The sequence below is a fragment of the Schistocerca piceifrons genome, chromosome X (genome assembly GCF_021461385.2).
Source record: "Schistocerca piceifrons isolate TAMUIC-IGC-003096 chromosome X, iqSchPice1.1, whole genome shotgun sequence".
Classification (NCBI taxonomy): Eukaryota; Metazoa; Arthropoda; class Insecta; order Orthoptera; family Acrididae; genus Schistocerca; species Schistocerca piceifrons.
Genome location: NC_060149.1, coordinates 674,694,905 through 674,719,895, shown reverse-complemented (window position 1 = coordinate 674,719,895; position 24,991 = coordinate 674,694,905). Strand labels below are relative to the sequence as shown.

Below are 24,991 nucleotides of genomic sequence, written 5' to 3'. Positions count from 1 at the left end.
GGCGCAACAGGGCGCAGAGTCAAGGGTTTAATTTCATACTCGATGCGGCAGTTTTACACGCATCTCAGTGTTTATGACTTCATATATCCTTAAGTATGTGTTGTACAATGACATAATTTTGCAGGTACATTCAGCAGTATACTTGAACACTGTCCGCAAAATGTGTCGCGAATACAGTAGGCAGTAAAGAAGTAATAAATTATAACGTCATGCCTAATATGCCAACGAACAGCGAAAATGTTGTGAGCGATAAACTTGTCTTTTTTTTTCCTTTTATCGTAATGTGGGGCGAGGGTGTCAGCAGAAGAGTTTCGTTAAGGTCTGAAATTACCCTACTGGCCATTAAAATTGCTAAACCACGAAGATGACGTCCTACACACGCGAAATTTAACGGACAGGAAGAAGATGCTGTGATATGCAAATGATTAGCTTTTCAGACCATTCACACAAGCTTCGCGCCGGTGGTGACACCTACAACGTGCTGACATGAGGAAAGTTTCCAACCGATTTCTCATACACAAACAACAGTTGACCGGCGTTGCCTGGTGAAACGATGTTGTGATGCCTCGTGTAAGGAGGAGAAATGCGTACCATCACGTTTCCGACTTTGATAAAGGTCATATTGTAGCCCATCGCGATTGCGGTTTATCGTATCGCGACATTGCTGTTCGCGTTGGTCGAGATCCAATGACTGTTAGCAGAATATGGAAGCGGTGGGTTCAGGTGCCACTAGCAGTCGTGATGACAGGCATCTTATCCGCACGACTGTAACGGATCGTGCAGCCACGTCTTGATCGCTGAGTCAACAGATGGGGACGTTTGCAAGACAACAACCATCTGCACGAACAGTTCGACGACGTTTACAACAGCATGGACTATCAGCTCGGAGACAATGGCTGCGGTTACCCTTGACGCTGCATCCCAGATCACGTAAGAAACAGATTGACCGTCCGTACGGCGGAACAGGCAACCGTAAAAATAGTTTTCCCGTCGGTCAACAGATGTCGCAGGCGACGCTACAATGCTAACTGACCTGTCCATGTCGCGGAATTGGCAACCCTGTATCTTCGGTGACGTGAATGACGCTGTTTTGTCTTCGGCTAGAGCGCTGCGCACGAAATGCATTCGTCACACAGCTGCTGTAGACCATGATCGGCTATGGTTTTTCCCGAGTTTTCAATCGGAGAATGTAGATTAGCTCCTGTAATTCTACAAACCAAGTTTATTTCTACTGTAGGGATACTTCTCACAATCATATGCGAAATGAAAAGTAATACACAATCTGCACTCGTTACCTATTACTATAGGCAGTGTTGTTTTCGAGAGAAAGCTGTGTGAGGATTATTAGCGCACAGATAAAAAAAAAAATTAAAATAGGCAGTGTCTATAGTTTGCATGCTATGCTCGTTCTCTTCCATCCTCCTCCCTTCATTCCAGTATAAACGTTTGTTCACATGTATAAACGAATGGCAGTTAACATTGGCGAATTATCTATGAATACTCATTTGCAGCAGTGTAAACGAGGTTTTACACTCGTTCACTTCGTTCGCTCTAGTATATACCAGGATTTAGAGGGACCGATGACCTAGCAGTTAGATGGTGACTATTATTCATTTATTTCACTGTTGCGATCTCAGCTCTAGAGCCATTTTCAAGTACCAAGGGAAAGGTCTTGTAAGGTAATGCTTCTTAAATTGTTTACCAAATGTTACCACACTATGCTTTGCATTTTGTTATCCATATCTTATCTTGGTTTCAGTTTTCACATTGCACACAAAAACGCCTCTACAGCCAAAATTACGATAGTGAAGTGAATAAACAGTTTAAAAAAAGTCCAAATCGCAGCAAAGATTTCATTTAAAAATTATATGATATGATTCTTGTACAGGAAGGGCTGCCACGTTATATCAGAATAGAAGATCGACAAAATTTAGATAGGTTCGAATGCTTAAGGCTCTTTATTAATTCTTACTCGTAACTAATTTATAGATTTACCTGAATTTAAAATCCACTCGCGTAACCTTTCTTTATTTTTGACGGGAATCTGAACATTTTTAGTTCAGGATTTGTTCGTCTACTCCTTCCACAGTTGATATACTCGCAGGCCCTCAGCATGACGACTCGATCCACTACCACCGGTATGTCAGAAACAGCTGTACTTCACAGACGCCAAATAGTGGAAAGCTGCACACGTTTGGCCGATGTTGCCACATATTTCACAGAACGGAGTGCCATCTAGTGGTTGATTCCACAAGTAAGGGTGTGACGCTGTTGCCGCCTGGTGGCCGTTCCCTGACAAGGGTTGCCTGCTAGACCAAGCGATTGGGCAATCTGTTTCTTACGTGATCTGGGGCTGCATACACACAGGAGCGCCGGCCATGGTGCACTCAACGACGAACCTAGGCGCACGAATGGCAAAACGTCATTTTTCGGTTGAATCCAGGTTCTGCTTTCAGCATCATGGTGGTCGCATCCGTGTTTGGCGACATCGCGGTGAACGCACATTGGAAGCGTGTATTCGTCATCGCCATACTGGCGTATCATCCGGCGTGATGGTCTGGGGTGCCATTGGCTACACGTCTGGGTCACTTCTTGTTCGCATTGACGGCACTTTGAACAGTGGACATTGCATTTCAGATGTGTTATGACCCGTGGCTCTAACCTTCATTCGATCCCTGCGAAACCCTACATTTCACCAGGATAATGCGCGACCGCATGTTGCAGGTCCTGTACGGGCCTTTCTGGATACAGAAAATGTTCGACTGCAGCCCTGGCCAGCACATTCTCCGGATCTCTCACCAATTGAAAATGTCTGGTCAATGGTGGCCGAGCAACTGGCTCGTCACAATACGGCAGTCACTACTCTTGAACTGTGGTATCGTGTTGAAGCTGCATGGGCAGCTGTACCTGTACACACCATCCAAGCTCTATTTGAGTCAATGCCCAGCCGTATCAAGGCCGTTATTACGTCCAGAGGTGGTTGTTCAGGGTACTGATTTCTCAGGATCTATGCACCCAAATTGCGTGAAAATGTAATCACATGTCAGTTCTAGTATAATATATTTGTCCAATGAATACCCGTTTATCATCTGCATTTCTTCTTGATGTAGCAATTTTAATGGCCACTAGTGTATATGCAAAGTTTTTTAGAAGTCACCACGTGCTCTTGTTCTCAAACACTGAATGAAGAAAATCTGGGTATTCGCGCGTCGTCACCTACACTTGTTTTCCACCTCCACCCTTACCCCTCTGATAGGTAGATGGTTCTTACCCGCACAACGATTCTTTCCAGACGGTAAATTATATGTGTACCAAGTTGGATTGAAATCCGTCCAGTGGTTTCGGAGGAGATGTGAAACATACACACATTTTTATAATATATATGAACATCTTACTTTGATTTTCGTATTTTGATGAAATGTAGCCTACGCGGTGCCCATAGCTGCGCTGAAATTACCAGTGGAAACTCCATAAAAATCCGTCTAGTAGTTTTGTAGATTAGTGTCTTCAGACAGACAGACAAAGCTTTAGTAAAAGTTTAAATCACGATATCTCTTTGTCCGTGATCCGATTTTGGTGAATTAAAGTCTGCACGGTACCCTAAGATATGCTCAAGTTACCTGTGAAAACCTTAGGGAGATTAACATGTTCAAAGGCGAACGACGATTTTATTGGTTTATTATTAATATAGGTAATTTCAATAACACATCCTATGGAAACGAAATAAAGACATACCACTCTGTAAAAGTCGATATAATGTATCTCGTCAGTTCACACGTAGAGTTTTATCACGCCTAGTGCTGCTACCCATCGAGGCAGATGCCTCACATCACAATCTGTGGCCGCCAGGTGCCGTTACAAGCTATAGGACTTGTCAGTGTCAAATTCCAGTTAACGTTTTTTATTAAGCATACAGTCATTTTACAAAAGTAATCAATAAGAATTGGAACCGTCATGCTTCAGTTCAAAATGTAGCTTTACATATCTCACAGCAGAGGTAAAGTTGTGTGAAGCTCTGCCTTGCATAATCTTACAATAGCCATACATTTCAATGTTTATCAACAAAATTGCACATTTTAATTTATGTAGTTTAATATTTATGAACTGACTGTATGCCTAATTTGAGATGTAAATTCTAATTTTTAACATAGTATGTCCTGTTCATTATTTTTATTGATTATTTTTTATGAAATAACTGTATGCTCAATCTGTAGACGTTGTTTTAAATTTAGCGTGACAATTTCAATTTTTAGGGATTATTTTTATGAAATGACTGTGTGCTTAATTTATAAATGTTAATTGTAATTTTGCAGATTGCCATTTAAGGCAGGCTTCCTCGCTGAACAGCACTGTGCAGTCGTGGTACAAGAGTACGTATGTATTGACGACCTACAGTGTATCGAGTTTTTAAATGTGGTTTGTCTTCATGTTGTTTCTATACAATGTATTTTTTTAATTACTGTAGAAATATTACATCTCTTTTTTTTTTGTTTAGGTGAAAGATTCTAATGGTGACTTTGATCGAAACGCATTAAATTTTATTTTTAAAGAATAAAGATATAAATTAATGATGAAGATGGAGAATTAAATTGATTAGTATCATAGGCCTAGCTTCTTGCTGTATATAACGAAGTGGCTTGGCATAGAACACCACTTGACAGCGTTTACACCGCAATAGCGGATTCTGGCCACCTTGCCTTTCAGTTTTAGCACATTTCTCGAAACTTTTAGTAAGAGTTCCAACTTCATCATTAATAAGGGTTATATGACACTCGTCTTTTCTAGAGCTTTCGAATGCCGTTAAAATGGTGCATCGTTCCGATATAATATCTTCGTTGACATAAGAGTTAAGAATATTAACATTACAATAAAAGTACGTACCACGCTGTATACTATCATTTACCGAAAAGCTCGTTTCGACGTCTTGAAGCATCCGAGAAACAAAAGAGGTATTTTACGCGACTCACCCTGTATTGCAGGATTTCAGTACCAGTCTTGTTCCCCTCCCAGCTCGCAATTTTTGCCCAAAGATATACGCTATAATGTAGCTCAGAAATAAAGTAATAGTGTTATAGGAAGAGAATGAAATGATGGTCAAAGTAGGCCGTATTTTTTTTTTATCTGTGCGATCGACCAATTTCAATCTTGGGTCATTTTCAAGCACGTATCTTAAGCTTCCAGCTTCATACGTGCTTGAAAATGACCCATGGTTGAAAGAGGTCGATCGCACAGATAATATAGCCTGCTTGGCCCATGTCTTCATTTTTAAAACACTCTGAAGCTGTCGACCACAACAAAAATAAAATTATAAAAGTGTTGTAGGATGCATCAGTAATCTCGTACGTGTGAGAGTACTCTGGGCACCTGCTCAATGAATGGCGTGAGGAGAGCCAACAGGTGTCAACGGACAATTTCCACCTTAAAATGGAAAAAATTCATGTCCGAGTAAATATTTGCTGGCATTGTGCCAAGAATCATAAACGCACGGATTTAAGATTTCAGTGACGTTTCGAACAAAAACCAGTTGTGATGATCTAGAGCACCACTCGGAATAATGTCGGTCTCGACAGCTACGAATAGGTCGATTGTGTACTCGGCGTCAGTAGCTATATGCTTCAGGTCGTGGTTTATATTCCTAGTTACCATACCAGATTTTTTTCAAGGACAGTCAATTCTGAAACGAGGTCCTCTCAGCAGCAAGAGACCAATGAGATACTGTCTTAATAAATAAGCTGAAATATCGAGACGCGAGTTTGACTGTACAACAGGAAGTTTTTGCTTTGACTACATGCAGAACAAAAAAAAAAAAATGGTTCTAATGGCTCTGAGCACTATGGGACTTAACTGCTGTGGTCATCAGTCCCCTAGAACTTAGAACAACTTAAACCTAACTAACCTAAGGACACCACACACATCCATGCCCGAGGCAGGATTCGAACCTGCGAGCGTAGCGGTCACGCGGTCCCAGACTGTAGCGCCTCGAACCGCACGGCCACTTCGGCCGGCACTACATGCAGAAAGTTATATTTACCTCTGTGAATCAAGTACTGTAAGTGCAACCCCAAGGGAGCTGTACTTTTTGGTGACATGCCCACTCTTCCACACATACTGACCACATGTTTTAATGAACAGATTACCCACAATGATAAAATCAGCCGAGAGCGACATCAAATGCTGTCCCCGTGCCAGGAGAAGTCACAGCACCTTGTAGATGTAGACATATCAATTGGCGCGGACGCTACAAAAATATGGCCTCTTTCCTCACTTCTCAGACTAATAGATAAAATATATAGGGTGTCTGAGGACGAATGGTCAGTATTGAAGGATATGACGGGAACGATTATTCGAAGCAAATCAGGAGCTTAAAATGCATACCTTAAGAGCTATGAGCACTTCTCCGTCTTCGGTACTATGAAACACATATATTTAACTGCAAAATCTTTGTTTTCCATATTTTGGGAAGAGGTAGTATGGACCAAATGACACAAATCTAGAAAACACAAGTTCCAAAATGCATTCCTTTCTGTAATCAGCTGGCGTTAGCTTCTTTATTTACATCGTAGGTTTCACAGTGCGTGCATGTGTGTCTGTGACTTCTCGGTTCAGGTTTATCATATACTGACTGCAGATACGAACATCACAACCTCTGTCGTGAAATTGCACATGCGCTCTCTCACACACTTACACACACACACACACACACACACACACACACACACACATACATATACAGTTCACATTCGCTTCTCACATCTGATATCGCAACACATAACAAGTAAGAATTTAGAGGAAGTTTCTGGTTCTTGTTTTTATTAGGTTTCACTGATTAGGTCGTCTTCCCATCATTCCATGTATCGCAAAATCATACATTAAGGTAGGAGATTTTCAATCCTCAAAATATATTGAGCCGTCGACGTTTCTTTCTGTTAGGCCTATTCAGATTGGTGGCGCATGGCGACGTCTTTGCTCAACAGTAACATAATTAATTGTAAATCAATAAGTGAAAGCTATCCGATCAACATTTGTACTATGACGTATTAACTTGAAACAACAGTAAATAGCTGAATTTTCAGGAATGCAGGGCAACAGTTACCTCAAACACAAAAATATGGTGGAGTGCAAGACAGGTGGTACATCGTCGTCTGCTATGTTTTTTCTTTTTTTTTTCGTTTCTTCTGTGCTACAAAGCGTATGAAGAGGCCATGCATTTTTCATTAGGTTGTTCTCTCTTGGTATACATCGATTTTAGCAGCTATATATCAAGAACATGTGTATGTGCTTTTACTTTCTTCTACCTGTATTTTTTCACACTGAGTATATAGAAGATATTTCACGTGATTACTTGGAGGAAAAATTACACAATCGTCAGCATACGGTTGACTGAGTGTTTGCCGTTAAAATCACTGTTAGACACAATACGTGTTGAACACAAGAATGTTAGTAACCTCTTCTTGTACCATATACTCAGTCCTCCAAAAAGTTACACGTACCTTATATTTTTAAGTCATGAGAGATGATTTTTGCTTCTGAGTGGCCACCTGCATGATTGTGATTGTGCTCTAGCCCGAAATCTTCAATGTGGTGATAGGCTGTTCTGTAGCGTGGGCTGATATGGATCAGGATCGAATGTGACAATATGTCTGTGTGTTGGCGACGCCAACGAATGTGAATACGAAGTAATGGTTGTCATGACGACTGACCTGTAGTGTGACTCGACGTCTACATTCGTTTCGTACTTAACGCACTTTTGCTTCAAAATAGCAAAAACTACAAGGTAGATTCAGGAAAAATATACAATAGACAAATTATTTGCAATCGGTGGAATATGGAATGATTTCAACATACAAAAATGTTTAATATTATCTAATGAGCAAGTTTTTAATAGCTGTTCTGCAAATCGCTTGCAAAGAAATACATTGACATGTAGTTGCTGGTATTTTAAAATGACTACAGATTTATCAGAAACGTCTTTTATTGAAAAACTAGTGCAAAAGAAATTACAAAATAAATGCTCCAACATCTTTTACAAATGCGCATTTGGATATTAAGATTTTATTTCTCAACTACATACGAACTTAAAAGTAAATAATACCACTACAGTTGACCAACGCAATTACTTAAAATATCCATCAGCACAGCTGCGGCAGCAGCCTTCAATCATTTCCTTCATGTCACCTCCAAATAAAGCTATGAGACTAAATCTACAGTTAAGAATTTCTTTGGGTAAAACTGGAGCAAAGACATTTATCTTTGGTATAGATGCACATCCATTACTTTTGATTTTAGTTTTGACTCATTCTTAACAATTAACATGCAAAAGATCTTTTAATACACATTTATGCCACATCTAACAACCCACAATAATACATTTATATCATTTAAAACATCAATATCTTCTTCTGTTTCCTTAGTTTTAAGAAGAACCTTAATTTAATGTATATATTTTATATATGTAACAGTAAATGCAACGAAATCTGTATAGAAACTAAACCGTCTTCTATAGCTCAAGAAACTGTTGATCGCTATGAGGAATTTATTGACACACGGAGAACCATCAGCACCGAGGTGGAATAGGCCCTACTTAAATGGTACATCTCGAGTAATTCAGAAGAGCAACAGTACCAAATCGTGTAAACAAATACTCAATACATTTAGTATAAACACTTTCAGTAGCAAATCGTCACAAATGATAATTAGCTTCGATTACTTAATGACGATCATAATATCTAAAAATGTGACAATTTGCAACCGACACTGTTTATATTAAATATTTTGAAACTTTTACGTTTGCGGCATCTCTCATCCATTATCAAAACAAAATGCAGTATGTTTAGTATAATTGATGCAAACCGATGCCTAGAAACGAACAGTCGACACATCTGTTTTTAATACGTCGTCTAAAATTCCACAGCTGATATTTAAAACGATTATATTTGTGAAATTATCAATGGAGAAATGAAATTAATACTTTTTTTGCAAACTACTCACATGCAGAAGCGAATGAAGCTCACATAATTGAGATTGTTCGCCAGCAGAATAGAATGTGTTCAACAACCATTTTTGACATGTAAAATAACACTTATCAATGAAGAAACAGCGCAACTCAATTACAGTAGTAAACTAGCACAACACCACAGTGCACGACATCAAACACTTAAAGCGTGACAATTAGATACCATTTAGTTCAGACTCAAAATATCGTCAGAATAGATGGGTTGAATGCTTGCGGGCGTCGAAAGAAACAGTCTGCACAGAGAAACAGGACACCTACGAATATGTGCCAAAAATATAACACGAAGTAACTGAAAAATGGTAACAAAGTTAAAAAATGAACACGAGGTCGTATTTCACAGAGAATTTCGGGTTATAAAACCTGAAAAAAAAATTCGTATGTTCTAGCATCTAGCTACGGCGATGACAGATCTTCCGTAGGCGATCTGCCGTGACCATCGATGCGGAACAGTTTTATCTGTGACAAAAGCGGTAGTTGTGAAAAATAGGTTAAAATTTTGAATGTTCAAGGGGACAATGAGTTTTCCATTCCTGTGTTGGCGAAGAGCGCGACACGGCGAAAACCCTACATGATCGTGCAGTGCACGAGGACAATGAATGCTCTCCATTAGCTTTGTAATTAGCTCGCGCGCAATATTTTGTGTCATAGTTGGCGTTGTTACCCTCGACTGTGAATGGTGCCCGTATATATTAAACGAATTCTCATATCTAATGAATAAATAGGGACAAAACAAACAGGACAATGGAGTGAAGAATACTGGCAGCTGGCCAGTACATTTTTTTCGAAAACAGGCGGGCTGATATGCTACGCACAAGTGTGGGCGGAGATGAAAGGGAAATATGAATGTGATAAAACATTAAAACAGTATGCGTTCTGTTCATGATCGGACATAAAATACGTGGATGGCAAAAGTCGGAATTTACCTTTAGTTGTCGCGCGGCTGATGATTTTGCAGCACTTTGTTCTGTGTAGCGCTCTCGGGCAACGACGGAAATATCTTCGAGTTCACAACACACAAATAACGTAAAAGAAGGCTTAAGCTGCAATGGAACAAACATAAAGAGTCACTTTCCTCAGATAAGGATAAATAGGGGTAAAACACACAGGGCAATCGAAAGAAGAAAACAGACGTCCGGCCAGTGCATTTTTTGGTAAACGTGTGGCGTGATGTGGTACGCACAGCAACTGCGGGTGGATCGTGCGGGGTACACAGGAGCCGAGGAAGGAGTGGTTGGGAGCATTGTGGGTTTGCTTTACTTCTTCTTGCGATCTGCGTTGCACTTGGGGCAGAACCACTTGCCCTTGGGCTTGGTGACGAGACCGACGCACGCGAAGTGGAACCACTCGATGGGGCAATCCGGATTGTCGCAGCCGATCATCTCGCCGTAGGACACCTGGTGGCACAGACAGTAGGTGGGCTCGTTGGGGTCGACGGGCATGTCGAGCACGTCGGAGGGGTGCGCGATGGCGGCGAGGCTGGGCAGCATGCCGCCCACGCCCCCCACGCCGACGGGCACGTCGATGCACTCGACGAGCGAGGAGCCGCCCAAGCCGCTGCACGACGGGCCGGCGCCGCTGCCCGACGCGCTCGACCCGTGCCCAGAGCCGCCCAGTCCGAGGCTGCCCTTCTTGTGCTTCTTGCGGGATCCCTTGGAAGCGACACTCGCCTCCTCTTCGGACGAGCCGTTGCCCGCGCGCTTCTTGCGCTCCTTGTCCTTCAGCTTCTTGCGGCCCTTCTTGCCCGCGTACGCTTCCTCCTGCTGCTGTTGCTGCTGCTGCTGCAGTTGCTGCTGCTGGCTGCGCGAGGTGCTCAGCGCCTTGTCCTGGATCTCGGCCTCGAAGCGGGCCAGGTCGGCGTCCAGCCGGCGGATGTGCTTGTCCACCAGCTCGTACGTCTGGATGGCTAGCTGCACCTTGTCGTCTCCGTACTCCTTGGCCTTGTTGAACAGGTGCTGGATGGTGTTCATCTGCTCCTTGCGCTTGTGCGGCGGCAGCGTCTTGAGCTGGCGCAGGTACTCGCTGGCCATGCGGTCGATGTTGCGCATGAGGCCCTGGGCGCGCGCGTCCAGGTCGCGCATCAGCGTGAAGTTGCGCTGCAGCTCTATGGGCAGGTGCTCCAGGCTGTCCAGGTAGTGCTCCAGGTACAGCGCGCACGTCATCGTCGCCGTCTGCATCAGGCCCGCGTCCCTGTGAACCGAGACAAGTCACGCTACAGTCATCTGCCTGCCTACTCCGCTCGCTGCTATTGCACGCGCCGTCGCAACTCGATAGTACCTCGAGATCTGTCTCCAATCCATTTTGTGCTCTGTGACAAAGCCTCTACGATCTGGTTCTCTCGCAGTACTGCGAAATCCTGCAAATACAAACTGGTATTACTCCCTGAGCCATTACAATGCTTCTACGACATATAAACAAACAAATATAGGCGTTCTAGGCCTGGTGCCGTGAGTACCATCACATTCTAAAATATGTTATATGAAAACCCTCCTTTTGGTAAAGATGTTATCAACCTGAAGGTTGGTTTGAACACCACAGTGCTTCACTAAACATAATCCTATTACTGGTGGTTGTAGTTATAGCATGACCTGCAGGTCAACATGGATTCCGAGACACTGTGCAACCCGAGATTTTTCACATAAACAAATATAGCCTGAAGGAGGTTCAAAAATGGTTCAAATGACTCTGAGCAGTATGCAACTTAACTTCTGAGGTCATCAGTCGCCTAGAACTTCGAACTAAGTAAACATAACTAAAATAAGGACATCACACACATCCATGCCCGACGTAGGATTCGAACCTGCGACCGTAGCGGTCTCGCGGTTCCAAACTGTAGCGCCTAGAACCGCACGGCCACTCCGGCCGGCGCCTAAAGGGGGAAAATTATTAATTGACAGATAAAAATCTTGCGATTTTCTGGGGATCGAGCCCGAAACCTTTGAATCCGTAAGTAAACATTACCACTGAGCTACAGAGCTCCTTTTACAGTCGGTTAATTTTCCATATGTCACCACAACACGCCTTGGAGTACTCAAACAGCTAACTCAATCGCGCAGACAACGCCACCAAGAACGACTCCAGAACGTCAGCTTAACAAAAGTAAAATGATTATTCTTCGCAGCCTAATATCGACAAATAACTGTATATAGACAACAGACTGGAAGAAAATAGCAAAATAATTGTCTACGCATTTCTTTGAACACCCTCGTCAGAAGGTAGCGACATTGTCCGTAAATTAGGAAGTGAGTACGAGAGGGAACTCGCCGGGGAGCGAGTGGTGGTTTACCTGCGTGAACAGGAGATGCGCCGCGTAGGCTGTGCCGGAACGCACTGGCGTCGGCGGGTGGGAAGGCTACGCCGTCAGCTGACCAGGCAGCGCTCGCGCTCGCCTCCTATTGATCGCACAGCTGCGCCTGCGGAGCCGGCCGACTGCTCCCGAAGCGGCGCGCCCTGTACCACGTGACCCCTGCACGGAGCCCAGCTCCCGTCATTCATTTGCACCGGGAACAGGACCGCGCCTGCGCACTCGCTCTCTCCCGCGCGGGAACATCCGTCACTGATTGCCCCCTTAATTGATGCAGCTGGGAATTTTATTTCGCGCAGTTGCATTTGAGCGCTCGAGTTAAAGAATGGGCCACTGCCGGATTCAAACTTTTGACAAAACCGAACTGACGTACTTTCTTGGTGTACTGCAAACAGTACAAAGGGCACACTTGAAAATACCGTTTTATTGCATTTGTTGTAATATAATTAACATTAAAAAATTACGCTTACGATGATATTTATCTTTCAATGGTTGCTTTGGCAGAACAAATTATTAACTCGATGAAAGAATTGTTTAGCTATACAGAGATTGTTGATAATATTGAGCGACTTCACTATCTCTGGTTTATTTTCACATGTACATTTAAAAAACAAAATGAACTTCAAGACCTGAAATATGTAATCTTTCCATAGACATAATTCGGTCACAACATTACTGATGTTGAACAGAGTTATAATACTGAAACCCAATACTTCGTGACAGTTGCGTAACTATCCTGAGGCAGCCTGGGCAATTCCCCGGGGGCCCGTAGAGAGGAGCGTCCTGATGCCCGGCAGAAAGAAAGAAAAAAGTCATGTGGAAAAAATAGAAAAAATGACTTTCATTAATGTACGTTCAGAAATGTTCATGTCAGTAATTAACAGCTGTTTTCTGTAACTTGTTCTCTAAATGTGAGTGAAATTAATTTCGGTCCTTTCAGACTGTGGCAGTAGTTCACTGACAGTTGACACTGCCGGCCGCAGTGGCCGATCGGTTCTAGGCGCTTCAGTCCGGAACCGCGCGACGGCTACGGTTGCAGGTTCGAATCCTGCCTCGGGCATGGATGTGTGTGATGTCCTTAGATTAGTTAGGTTTAAGTAGTTCTAAGTTCTAGGGGACTGATGACCTCAGATGGTAAGTCCCACAGTGCTCAGAGCCATTTGAACTTAACACAACTTCCGCTACTGCACTACCTACTGATGAATGAACCCGCTGCTAAGAAAAGGCCCTACACTAAACAGAAACTGGGCATCATATTTCGGTAAACTTGGCTACGTAAACTGTCACATTTGCTCGTTACTGCCTTAAAAGGTCTCTGTGGGATCTCATTCTGCATTAAGCAGTGAGGGCGTAAGACACTGGAAACATTTATCCTGTCGATTCAGATGCATGAGCGTTCAGCGTCATACATATTCCTGCATTACGTGTGAGTAATGCAAAAAATACGGAGCAGTTGATAAAATGGTACTAAAAAGTCTAAAACAAGGGTGCAGTTTTTGAAGCAGTGCTTTATAAGAAATAAAAATTAATGTCTCTTTGACATTAGCACTTTAAAGTCCTCTCTTTCGATTAAAAAGTAACAGTATTACAGGCTCAAAGAACGACAATTTCCTTTCCGTCAGTAGACTCTTTGGCAGTTCTGATTCAGTAGTGAAATCATAATTGCAGTAACCACAAGGTTCTGTAAAGTAGGTAACTCCCCTAACTCAGAACGAAATTATTTCTTTGACGGCAAGAGAAGTCACAAAACGTTATTCAAGCATTTATAGGAGCATATTTCTTGTATCATACAGGTATATGTTACGATACAGGAAATTAGCGAAAATGATAGGTTAAGTGGAATCTTTCGTTATGCTAAAACAAAGGTGATTCTGGAAAGTCTCAGGCCTTGAAAATATGCAAATCATTTACTACATATAGCCAGGTCGAAGATGAGTCTGCATTAGGATGAGTCTGCATTAACTGAATCTATAGAGTGAGATAATGACGCAGCCCAGGTTATGACGCAGTACCCGGCATCAGTGCCGTATGCAATGACGCACAAAACACAATCACTACGTTAGCGTCTCATTCCCATTTCGTCCATTCTGCAAGCCACAAATAAATTTAGTCTGTAAAGACGTTGTCAAGGCTACTCAAGAAACAGCTCTCTTTTTCGATACATATATCGTTAAAAACTTCTTCTATGGATACCTCCAAGGAAACGATAAAACCATTAAATTTAACACGTTGGGGTCGGTGATTTTGTCTTCTTTAAGCCTTTAAAAACCATAATTCGTAGTTCAGACGCAAAGAACGAAGTGTAACAGTATATCTCAGAAAAGCTGTTGAATCCTGCAGCTTTATCCTTGTGATATTTTAACCGAAGCACTAGAAAAAACCAGTGCAGCAACTAAGACTTTGAACTTAGTGAGTAGTTTTTTTGCAGTTCTGACGTCTTAGAATCGGAGCTGTTAGAAATGGCGTCAATGTATCATTCACCAAACTACCTGACGAAGCCTTCAACACAGTGTAAAAATTCTCTCATAAACAAATAAAAGCAGTAAAAAATATTCAGAGGTGCTTTATGAGATGAAGAAGCTGGCAGAGCCAGTAACTAGTATTAGAATGACAGTATATTATTCAGAAGGGGACAGCACCTATTCGTCAGCACCGATTTTGTCCAGATTTGTGGTGCATGGTTAGAAATTCGAGTGATAGAAGTAAGACCTCCCGGTGATCAGACGTTAAGATAAAATAGCATTTTTGGTGCCGATCTGGCGAGGGATGAGTCATTAACAATAGCATAATTGGCAGGTAGTGGTTGGCGAAGTGGGAGGAGTACAGACGGGTAATCTTAACGTCGTGGAGCTAGTCTCTAGGTAGAATCTTTCCTTTTATTTTCAATTTTTACGTTACTCACACTGAAAATAAACAGAGATAATTCGCAGTATATTGTATTTGATGTGATAAAGCCCTATGTGCAGGACTGTAACTTTCTTCTGTTAATTGACTCGTGGGGAGGAGAAACAAATCCATAATTGTACGAGATTTCTCAAGATGAAGAAGGACTGCCATTGTGCTGTACTGAAGTGATTCCCCCTCAAATGCACTCCGTTTGTGCTACACTGCAATGTCTGTTTTTCACATCAGCTAAAGAATTTGATCAAAAGGCCTCAGAACTGCTGTTATCTCGTTGAGATAGAAAAAGAAATCACATCCCGAAAAGACTACATCATAGTATATCCCACTGTGCATCACCGTCTATTGTCGGCAATATTTGGCGAAATATGCGTTACGTGTGGTTTACTGCCAAACTCAGCGAGGAGAGAAACTACGTTTAAGAATGTTAAATATGTTTGCTTTCGTGCAGCAACTTTAAAACAACCACGTAATCGTAAAAATGGGGCGTTTATATCGCGTACAAGATGCCCGTTTTTACGATGAGTATTAGCTACGCACGTGAAAATCATCAACTGTAAAATAATAAAAGCATATAATTTTATATTCAAGGTTTACCTAAATGTCTTGCAATCTCTTCCTCGAAATTTATTTGCAATTCCAAATTTTCCTCTGCTTTTCCTTTTCAAATGGTTCAAATGGATCTGAGCACTATGATGCTTAATAAACGGTATTTATTAATATTTTCATGAAAGCTGTGAAAAGGAAAAGCCGGCCGGGGTGATCGAGCGGTTCTAGGCGGTACAGTCTGGAACCGCGCGACCGCTACGGTAGCAGGTTCGAATCCTGCCTCGGGCATGGATGTGTGTGATGTCCTTAGGTTAGTTAGGTTTAAGTAGTTCTAAGTCTAGGGGACTGCTGACCTCAGATGTTAAGTCCCATAGTGCTTAGAGCCATTTGAACCTTGTCACTCTTCCGTTGTACCCTTCTTCCTGATTATGCTCCGTCCAGTTGAATTACTACCTTGGTTACCAATTTGTTGAAGAAACTGGACTTAAAAATTTAGGTGCACTAAATCGAGGAATAGTCGCAACGCTAATTTATGTTATTACTATTCGCCTCTCTCTTCAATTAAGTACCTCGGATGCCCCTTTTTGAGGGACAGATTTTTGCAATCCACCTTGCCCAACCGCACTTCGGGATCTATTCAGCAAACCAGTAATATCTCTGTGACTGTGGACGCTTCGCACGGCGAGAGATGACATGTTGTCGTTGTTCGAACGTCACGTTAGTTCCCTCACGTCCCGTTATAACCTTGTAGATGTTGACTACCCGACGAGGCGGTACAATAACAACTGAGAGGACAGGGAGAACCGTCCCGTGTCATGCTACGCACAACTTGTGTTCATACACAGGGACTCAAGTCGTTAACTCGACCGAACTTCAAAGATTCATTCATTCACGATCCTACCAAATTAATTATTTTCAAAAACAGGTTTATTAAAATTTAATTTATTAACAGTTAAAAGTAATTGAATAATTCTTTGTTACTTAACAGATAGCTGTTCACTGATGAACACTTTCAGAACGTTTCATACCTGATCACACAACTAATATCGATTTTTATTCAAAGCAGTGCCTCACCGAATATTATTGACAACCTCTCACCTTGGACACCGTACCAGAACAATTACGAAATCAGAGCATATTATGTAAATCTGCAGTCTTTTGTGACCCTTAGCATTGGAAGCAAAATATTCCAGATTGTTAGACCACGTCGTGTTTCTCTTAATTTCCTTCTTACACAGTCTACGTTTCGAACGCTCTGCTGGGACTTTTTTCGGGATATTCTGATGCTTTCGGTGAGCTGAACATAGTACTCAGCTAATGGGGAACAACGGACGGTCCTGAACAAGATCCCAGCCGAGGGACGTCGACTGTGTAAGACGTAACTGAAGAGAAACATGTCGCAGGTTATGAACCCAGAGAATTTTACCTTCAGTTCCACGGCATTCTATTCGATACCAACTCTGGAGCTGCCAGTTTACACATTTTCATCTTCACCAACACATCTCCCATCTTCTTTATCAACTCCATTTTCTGTTAATAGATTCAACTTGAGCGCAAGGTACGCAGCTTCTGTGTAAGGAATACGTTTCTTGGGGTTCTTTAGCTTTGCGGAGGCCCTCCCTAGCTGCCTCTCCCTTCCATAGATGCAGCTCATGAGTATTTTTGTTTTTCTTCTTTCATCTGAATTTATGTTTTTGACATGTGTCTTTTACTGGAATGTGGAAAGCTAAATTAATATAGTCATTAAAACATTGTTTGTAGAATCTGTTTTGATCCTTGCTGTTCGTGTTGTACGAAAACTCTAAAATATTTTTAAATAAAACAAATTTTATTAAAACTCTGCTGGGCGGAGTGGCCGTGCGGTTCTAGGCGCTACAGTGTGGAACCGGGCGACCGCTACGGTCGCAGGTTCGAATTCTGCATCGGGCATGGATGTGTGTGATGTCCTTAGGTTAGTTAGGTTTAATTACTTCTAAGTTCTAGGCGACTGATGACCTCAGAAGTCACGTCGCATAGTGCTCAGAGCCATTAAAACTCTACATCTTTATTCTTCATATCTACATATCTGTTTCTCAGGATAGTCACCCTGGCTTCGAACACAATCCTCGCAGCGAGAGACCAGGTTTTTGATAGCGTCACTGTAGAACGTTTGACTTTGTTGATGGAGCCACAATCTCATCTCTGCTTGTACCGCTTCACCACTATCAAATGAGGTCCTCGAAGGTGTCCTTTAAGTTTCGGAAACAGATGAAAATCGAATGGAGCCAAGTCTGGACGCTGTGAAGGACACTCAATGACAGTGACTCGAAGCAGTCGGATTGTTGCAGATGTCGCGACGCTAGTGTGTAGTCTGGCATTGTCATGCTGAAGGAAAGGGTGCTCCACGTGTGGACGAACTCTTCGAATTCGTGCTTCCAGTTTTCTGAGGGATTACAGCACGTTGTTTCCCACGCACAGACATAGCTACTTTATGCACCGGAATGTCATACGCTACGATCCGGAGCCCTCTAGCGGCACTGTGTTGCAACTTGCGTCAGCGAAGAGGGAAAGTCGACCGAGTAATACGCTGAGGTGACAAAAGTCATGGGATAGTGATATGCACATATATAGATGGCGGTAGTATCGCATACACAAGGTATAAAAAAGCAGTGCATTGTCAGAGCCGTCATTTTTACTCAGGCGATTCACGTGAAAATGTTTCCGACGTGATTACGGGCCTAAGACGGGGATTAACAGACTTTGAAAGCGGAATACTAGTTGGAGCTGGAATCATGGGACATTCCATTTCGGAAATCGTTAGGGAAGTCAATATGCCGAGATCCGAGGTGTGAAGAGTGTGATGCGTATATCTAATTTCAGGCATTACCTCTCATCACGGACGACGCAGTGTCCTGCGGCCTTCACTTAGCGATCGAGGGCAGCGGCATTTGGTTAGAGTTGTCAGTGCTAACAGGCAAGCAACACTGTGTTAACTAACCGCGGAAATCAGTGTGGGACGTACAAAGACCGGGTCCACTAGCACAGTGGGGCGAAATTTGGCGTTAATGGGCTATGGCAACAGACGACCGACGCGAGTGCCTTTGCTAATAATATAATTAGTCCGCGACCGTGTCTGTTGGACCCTAGATAACTGGAAAACAGTCGTCTGGTCACGTGAGTCCCGATTTCAGTTAGTAACAGTTGATGGTAGGGTTCGGGTGTGGCGCAGACCTCACGAAGCTATGGATCCAATTTGTCAACAAGGCACTGTGCAAGCTGGTAGTGGCTCCATAAGGACGTGGGTCGTGTTTACATGGAATTAACTGGGTCCTCTGGTCCAACTGAACCGATCATTGACTGGTTGTGTTTCCTGGAGGACATTTGTTCCCAGACAGCGATGGAATTTTTATGGATGACATTGCGCCGTGCCACCGAGCCATAATTGTAGGCGATTAGTTTGAAGATCATTCTGGACAGTTCGAGCGAATGATTTGGCCAGCCAGATCCCCCGGCATGAATCCCATGGAACATTGATGGGACATGATCGAGAGCTCAGTTCGCGCACAGAGTCCTGTACTGTCAACACTTTCGCAATTATGGACGGCTATAGAGCAGCATGGATCAGTATTTCTGCAGAGAACTTCCAAAGACTTGTTGAGTCCATGCCACGTCGAGTTGCTGCACTACGCCGGGCAAAAGGATGTCCGACACGATATTAGGAAGTATCCCACGATTTTTGTTACCTCACTGTAAGCATGACACGTAACACTTCAGCCGAAATTGAGAACGGAATAAAAAATCGGAAGGTTTACTGTTCAGCTAGCCCTCGTACATTAACGAACTCACGTACAATACTAATAGTAACCTCAGACTTCTCGTAGATGATACAGTTATCTATAATGAAGTACTGTCTAAAAAAGCTGCAAAAATATGCAGTATTTTCTTGATATGATTTCCAAGTGGTACTGTGATGGTCAACTTGCTACCCGTGTTCATAAATGTAAAACTGTGAACGTAAGAAAACGGAAAGAAACGTAGTATCGTAGGACTACAATTTAAAAAGAATGGCAGCACGAACGGTCATATGTTGCTGGAACAACTGAAACTGCAGACGCTTGAAGATAGAAAGCCTACTTACAAAGTTTTAAGAACCACCTTTACGTGAGAAGTGTACGAATGTACAACTATTCCCTACCTATCGCTCTCGGAGCGACTGCGAAGACAAGATTAGACTAGCTACAGCGGCGGCAGGGGCGTTTAAGCACTCATTTCTTCCGCGCTCCATACATAAATGGAACGGGAATAAGTATTAGTAACTGGCACATTGGGAAGCACCCTCTGCCATGCATCTCACAGTAGTTTATTTATTTTTTCATTTACCTTCCCTGAGGGGGCTAGGCGGGTTGTGTGAGGCCTTGCATTACTCTTTTCAGCCTTTTGTTGTTCAGGTTCATTTCATTTCTTTATTAGTTCAAATTTCTTGCAAAAGTGTAGTTAACCATTTTCACAATACAGAGTTTTTGAGCTATATTGAGATACAATAAAGATGCTGTAAATATATTACATCGTAATTATTCCATACATAATACTGGGATACAGTAAAATGCAATAAATATAGAATAAGATACAATTAAGGTACAATAAGGTAAAATAGGAATAGAATAAAATATGATACATTGTAATTTTTCAACACATATGTGCTAGAATGCATTATAGGGGTAGAATTATTGGTTATAGTTAGTGGGTTTCGAAGACGATACATTCGAGTGTTGGTTGTTACACTATTCTTTGGAGTACAGGTGTAAATTAAGATGTAGATTCCTTAATGGGCTGCAGTTTCTTTCCGAACGGATCATTTCAGTATGAAACGATATGTGGAAATTATCGTCTTATCTCATATCATATTACTCATTAATTTTAACTTAAAAGTTAGATGCCGGCTGCAGTGGCCGAGCGATTCTAGGCGCTTCAGTCCGGAACTGAGAGACTGCTACAGTCGCAGGTTCGAATCCTGCCTCGGGCATGTATGTGTGTGATATCCTTAGGTGAGTTAGGTTTAAGTAGTTCTAAGTTCTACGGGACTGATGACCTCAGATGTTAAGTCCCATGGTGCTCAGAGCCATTTGAAGCCATAGGTATGATTTTTGTATTCCTCCTGTTTGTGTAAAGTGTAACTGAGGCAGAAACGCTTGACAGTGCCAGCAGTGCCTGACGCTGATCAGCAGAATCGACTTGAAAAGACGTCGAGACATCAGTTGCTTCCGTGATCCGACAGTCTTCACATATTGCTGCATAGCCACTACAGCGGGTTAACAGTTTGCCCGTTGTGAAGGGATACAAAACGTGATATCTATTTATTTGGCTAATCAATGGTTTTTCCCCACAATATGAACGGAGCTAAAATTAACTGTTATCGGTAGTTCTAATATGTTGGCTGACGTTTATTATGTTGATCACACTGTTTCTCAAAATGAAAGGGCGTTGCATCGGCTAGTTCCTAAAGTAGTGGAACAAAACATAATTAGGCGTAACTTTCACACGTAATACACTGGTCGATTTCAGATTTGCAGATTTATCCATTAGTCAACTATTTTCAGATATCATTCACAGAATGATATTTGCACAAACATGTGTCTCAGCGCTCTCATATGAAATGCCGTGAAATATGGTAGACAAACGTATTGTAAAGGCACGCTGTTGCTGAATTTAAAATTAATGAAAAGAACATAAACTTGTTTTGCTTAAGAGATAGATCATCAATAACCTAGATTAAATTGAAATTGATGTCAGACAGTGGATTAATTATGTTTGTCCGATTACTTCGTCTAGTGGCCAACATCCTTCGGCGCGAGGGTATGTCACGGTAAGGTTTTTAAGCGAGCTGTGTTAAACAATGCAAAGTTAACAACATCGGTCGGCAACATAGTGGCGATTATTTGTAATAATGCACAGCAGCCTCGCAGTATCGAGGGTGCGGGGACAGGCTTTTGCCAATGACGCAGGAGCAGAGAAGGCGCAAACACTGATCGAAAAAGAATAAAAAAGGAATACGGTTTAAAAAATAAGCAGGAGAGATAAGTGAGTTCTCCTGCTCGTCGTGTTTGTATCTTCTGCCTACAAGAAGCAGCCTTTCCCTCGAACTGCGACTGTAAACGCAAGCTGTTGTGGCAGGGTCATTTCATCGAAGTAGCATCATAAAGGGGCAACTAACTACCGAACAGGACTTTAACATGGTTTATGTGGTAACAATGCGTTTGGTTCACACAGCTCCCACCATCACAAGTCGCTGAAGTTCAACACTGGAGTTCTTGCTGCTACTTCGCTACGCCGTTTTAGGATCTCAAAGGCTGGCGAGTGATGGTTGAAGCAAATTCGGTATCTGACCGAAGGCTTCCGGTTAATGTTGATCTGAGCCGACTGCGGATCGGAGCGTGACTGAACTAGAATGCTTCAACGTACACTACTGGTTACTGAAACTGCTGCGCCAAGAAGAAATGCAGATTGATGTGTTGGCAGCTGGGCCAACACCTTGTAGTTCGAGATGGCTGAAAATGCACGCTAGACTATCGCAGACGGGCGTGAAGTACTGGAACAGGCTACGTAATTAATGCTATGAAGAAAAGTACGTAGCTGGATTAATACTTATCTTTAATCAATCATTGTGGTACATCGCTCTTGACGATACACAGGAGACTTTAATTACAATCACTGTAAGGCTAATGGCGCCTTGCTAGTTCGTAGCCATTAACTTAGCTGAAGGCTATTCTGTCTCTCGGCTAATGAGAGAGAAAGGCTTCGTACATCTAGTCGCTAGCTAGGTCGTCCGTACAACTGGGGCGAGTGCTTGTTCGTATCACGAGACCTGCCTTGTGGTGGCGCTAGGTCTGCGATGACACACTGGCGACACGCGGGTCCGACATGTACTAAATGGACCGCGGCCGATTTAATCTACCACCTAGCAAGTGTGGTGTCTGGCGGTGACACCACACAGATGATAAACGAGTATTCATTGAACAAATATATTATACTAGAAATGGCATCTGATTATATTTTCACGCAATTTTGGTGCATAGATCCTGGGAAATCAGTACCAACGCGAGCAGCAATGTCGCGATACGATAAATCGCAATTGCGATAGGCTACAATCCGACCTTTATCAAAGTCGGAAACGTGATGGTATGCATTTCACCTCCTTACTGGATGCATCACAACAACGTTCCACCAGGCAACGCCAGTCAACTGCTGTTTGTGTATGAGAAATCGGTTGGAAACTTTCCTCACATCAGCACGTTGTAGGTGTCGCCACCGGCGCCAACCTTGTGTGAATGCTCTGAAAAGCGAATCATTTGCATATCACAGCATCTTCTTCCTGTCGGTTACATTTCCCGTCCGTAGCACGTATCTTCATGGTGTAGCTATTTTAATGGCCAGTAGTGTATTTAATATAAAATAAGTGAAATGGATAACAGATCTCACATACATCACATCATTGCATTTGACTTTAATTATATGTCAGAAAACGCTTTATGTAAATTCTCTGTACCTAATCTCGAAAAATTTGCTGCTGATTTTGGTGCAAATATAGCTGAGATATTGCTACAGCGGACCTAATTAACAAAGTAGCTGCTTTGAAGTTGCAGGTGAAAGAGCTTCCCATCTGGATATTTTTTAAAGTATAGGCTAAGGGATACTTATCCAAACATCGATATGGCTTTGAGGATATATAAGACAATGCCAGTGACAGCAGCATATTCTGAACGTAGTTTCAGCAAGTTAAAGATGATAATCTACTTAATGCCAAGTATGAGTGAAAGCAGACAGTAAAATTTAGCTATTTTATCGATAGAATGCGGCACAGCTACTAAACTTGACGTCACTGACTTTGAGTTTACTTAGCTCAAAGTAAGGAAGTATAGAACAAAAATATAATAAAAACACAGTTACTGGAAAGTGATTTTCTCTCATCTCTTCATTAGAGCCTTTCTTCTTTTATTTATAATGAGCAATTCATGCATTGTTAATAGCTTGAGAAACAAACAAAATTTGCCCTTTATTATAAATCGTACTATGTTCAATGTACGGTAAGTATAATAAATAATCATATGGAGTTTCGTTTCAAAAATGGTTCAAATACCTAATTAACCTAAGGACATCACACACATCCTTGCCCGAGGCAGGATTCGAACCTGCGCCCGTAGCGGTCGCGTGGTTCCAAACTGAAGCATCTAGAACCGCTCGGCCACAACGACCGGCCCAGGAAATACAATTTTTGTTCGAAGACTATAATTACATTTAAGTCAACGCGATTTATGATGGTTCCCTGGACATTACAAAAGGTGGGACATGCTTGTTAACAGGGTGTGTGATAACCACGGAGCGCAATGGGTGATCTGTAGGGTGCTCCCATGCTAGCCGCAAGGTTGCTAAGGAGTTCTTCTGGTCGGGAGTTCCATTCCTCCATCGGCTCGATTCTTAAACTGCTGGAGGATCGTTGGTACATGTGGATATGCTGCACTACATCTCCTCAACGCATCCCACACGTGCTCAATGGAATTTAAGTCGGTGGAAACGGGCAGGCCAGTGCACTCGCCGAATACCCTCTCGTTCCAAGAGCCCCTTCACCTGCGCTGTTCGACGTGGTCGCGCATTGTCAGACATTAAAATGAATTCAGGAACGAACGCACCACTGAAAAGACGCACATAGGGAAGGAGTACGGTGTCGCAGTAATGCTGACAAGTGAGTGTATCGTGTTCGAAGATTTGAGAGTCAGTACGATTATGCAACATTATGCCTCGTCATACCAAAACACCTGGACCACCAAAAGCGACCATGTGCGACTATATTCCTAGGTGAATTACGTGTTCCTACCTCTTGCCATATGAGGGTACGTTCAGCATTGTCGAACATGATCGTTTTGGTTGCCGAATGGTTATGGTGTGGGGAGGCGTAATGTTGCGTGGACGTACTGACCGCCAAATCACTCTCCTGTCGACATTATTGTGACACTGTATTCATACCACATGTGCCACATGACACGTGCCAGTGACACATGCAAAAGTTACTTTCGTCCTGATGTTTCGCACATCAGTGTATGTTGTGCTTCATTTTACAGCATTGTTCGTGTCTTTGGAAAAGTGGAACATACGAAATAGTTTTTTAAATATATTAGGGATGCTGATGGACAGTATGGTATGTCATTTTATAAGAAGATGGTTCCCCAGGAAACAGACTAGTACCCATACTCCTC

At 42.5% G+C, this 24,991-nt stretch overlaps 1 protein-coding gene across 1 annotated transcript; it reads right to left on the bottom strand.

The window, feature by feature from the left end:
• Positions 1–7,954: 7,954 nt before the first annotated feature.
• On the bottom strand, positions 7,955–12,389 carry LOC124722107 (inhibitor of growth protein 5-like). Its single transcript, XM_047247306.1, has 3 exons — positions 12,297–12,389; positions 11,288–11,366; positions 7,955–11,200 (listed from the first exon to the last, which is right to left on the bottom strand). Exons 2-3 carry the CDS (start codon positions 11,308–11,310, stop codon positions 10,267–10,269), a joined length of 957 nt encoding a protein of 318 aa, XP_047103262.1. The 5' UTR covers positions 11,311–11,366; positions 12,297–12,389; the 3' UTR covers positions 7,955–10,266.
• Positions 12,390–24,991: the final 12,602 nt, after the last annotated feature.

What these genes read in the sequence shown, in the direction of transcription:
- LOC124722107 (XM_047247306.1), bottom strand. Translation starts at nt 11,310, where the DNA reads ATGGATTGGAGACAGATCTCGAG. An exon ending in GATTGGAGACAGATCTCGAG is followed by an intron (nt 11,201 to 11,287) that starts GTACTATCGAGT and finishes CTCGGTTCACAG; the next exon opens with GGACGCGGGCCTGATGCAGA.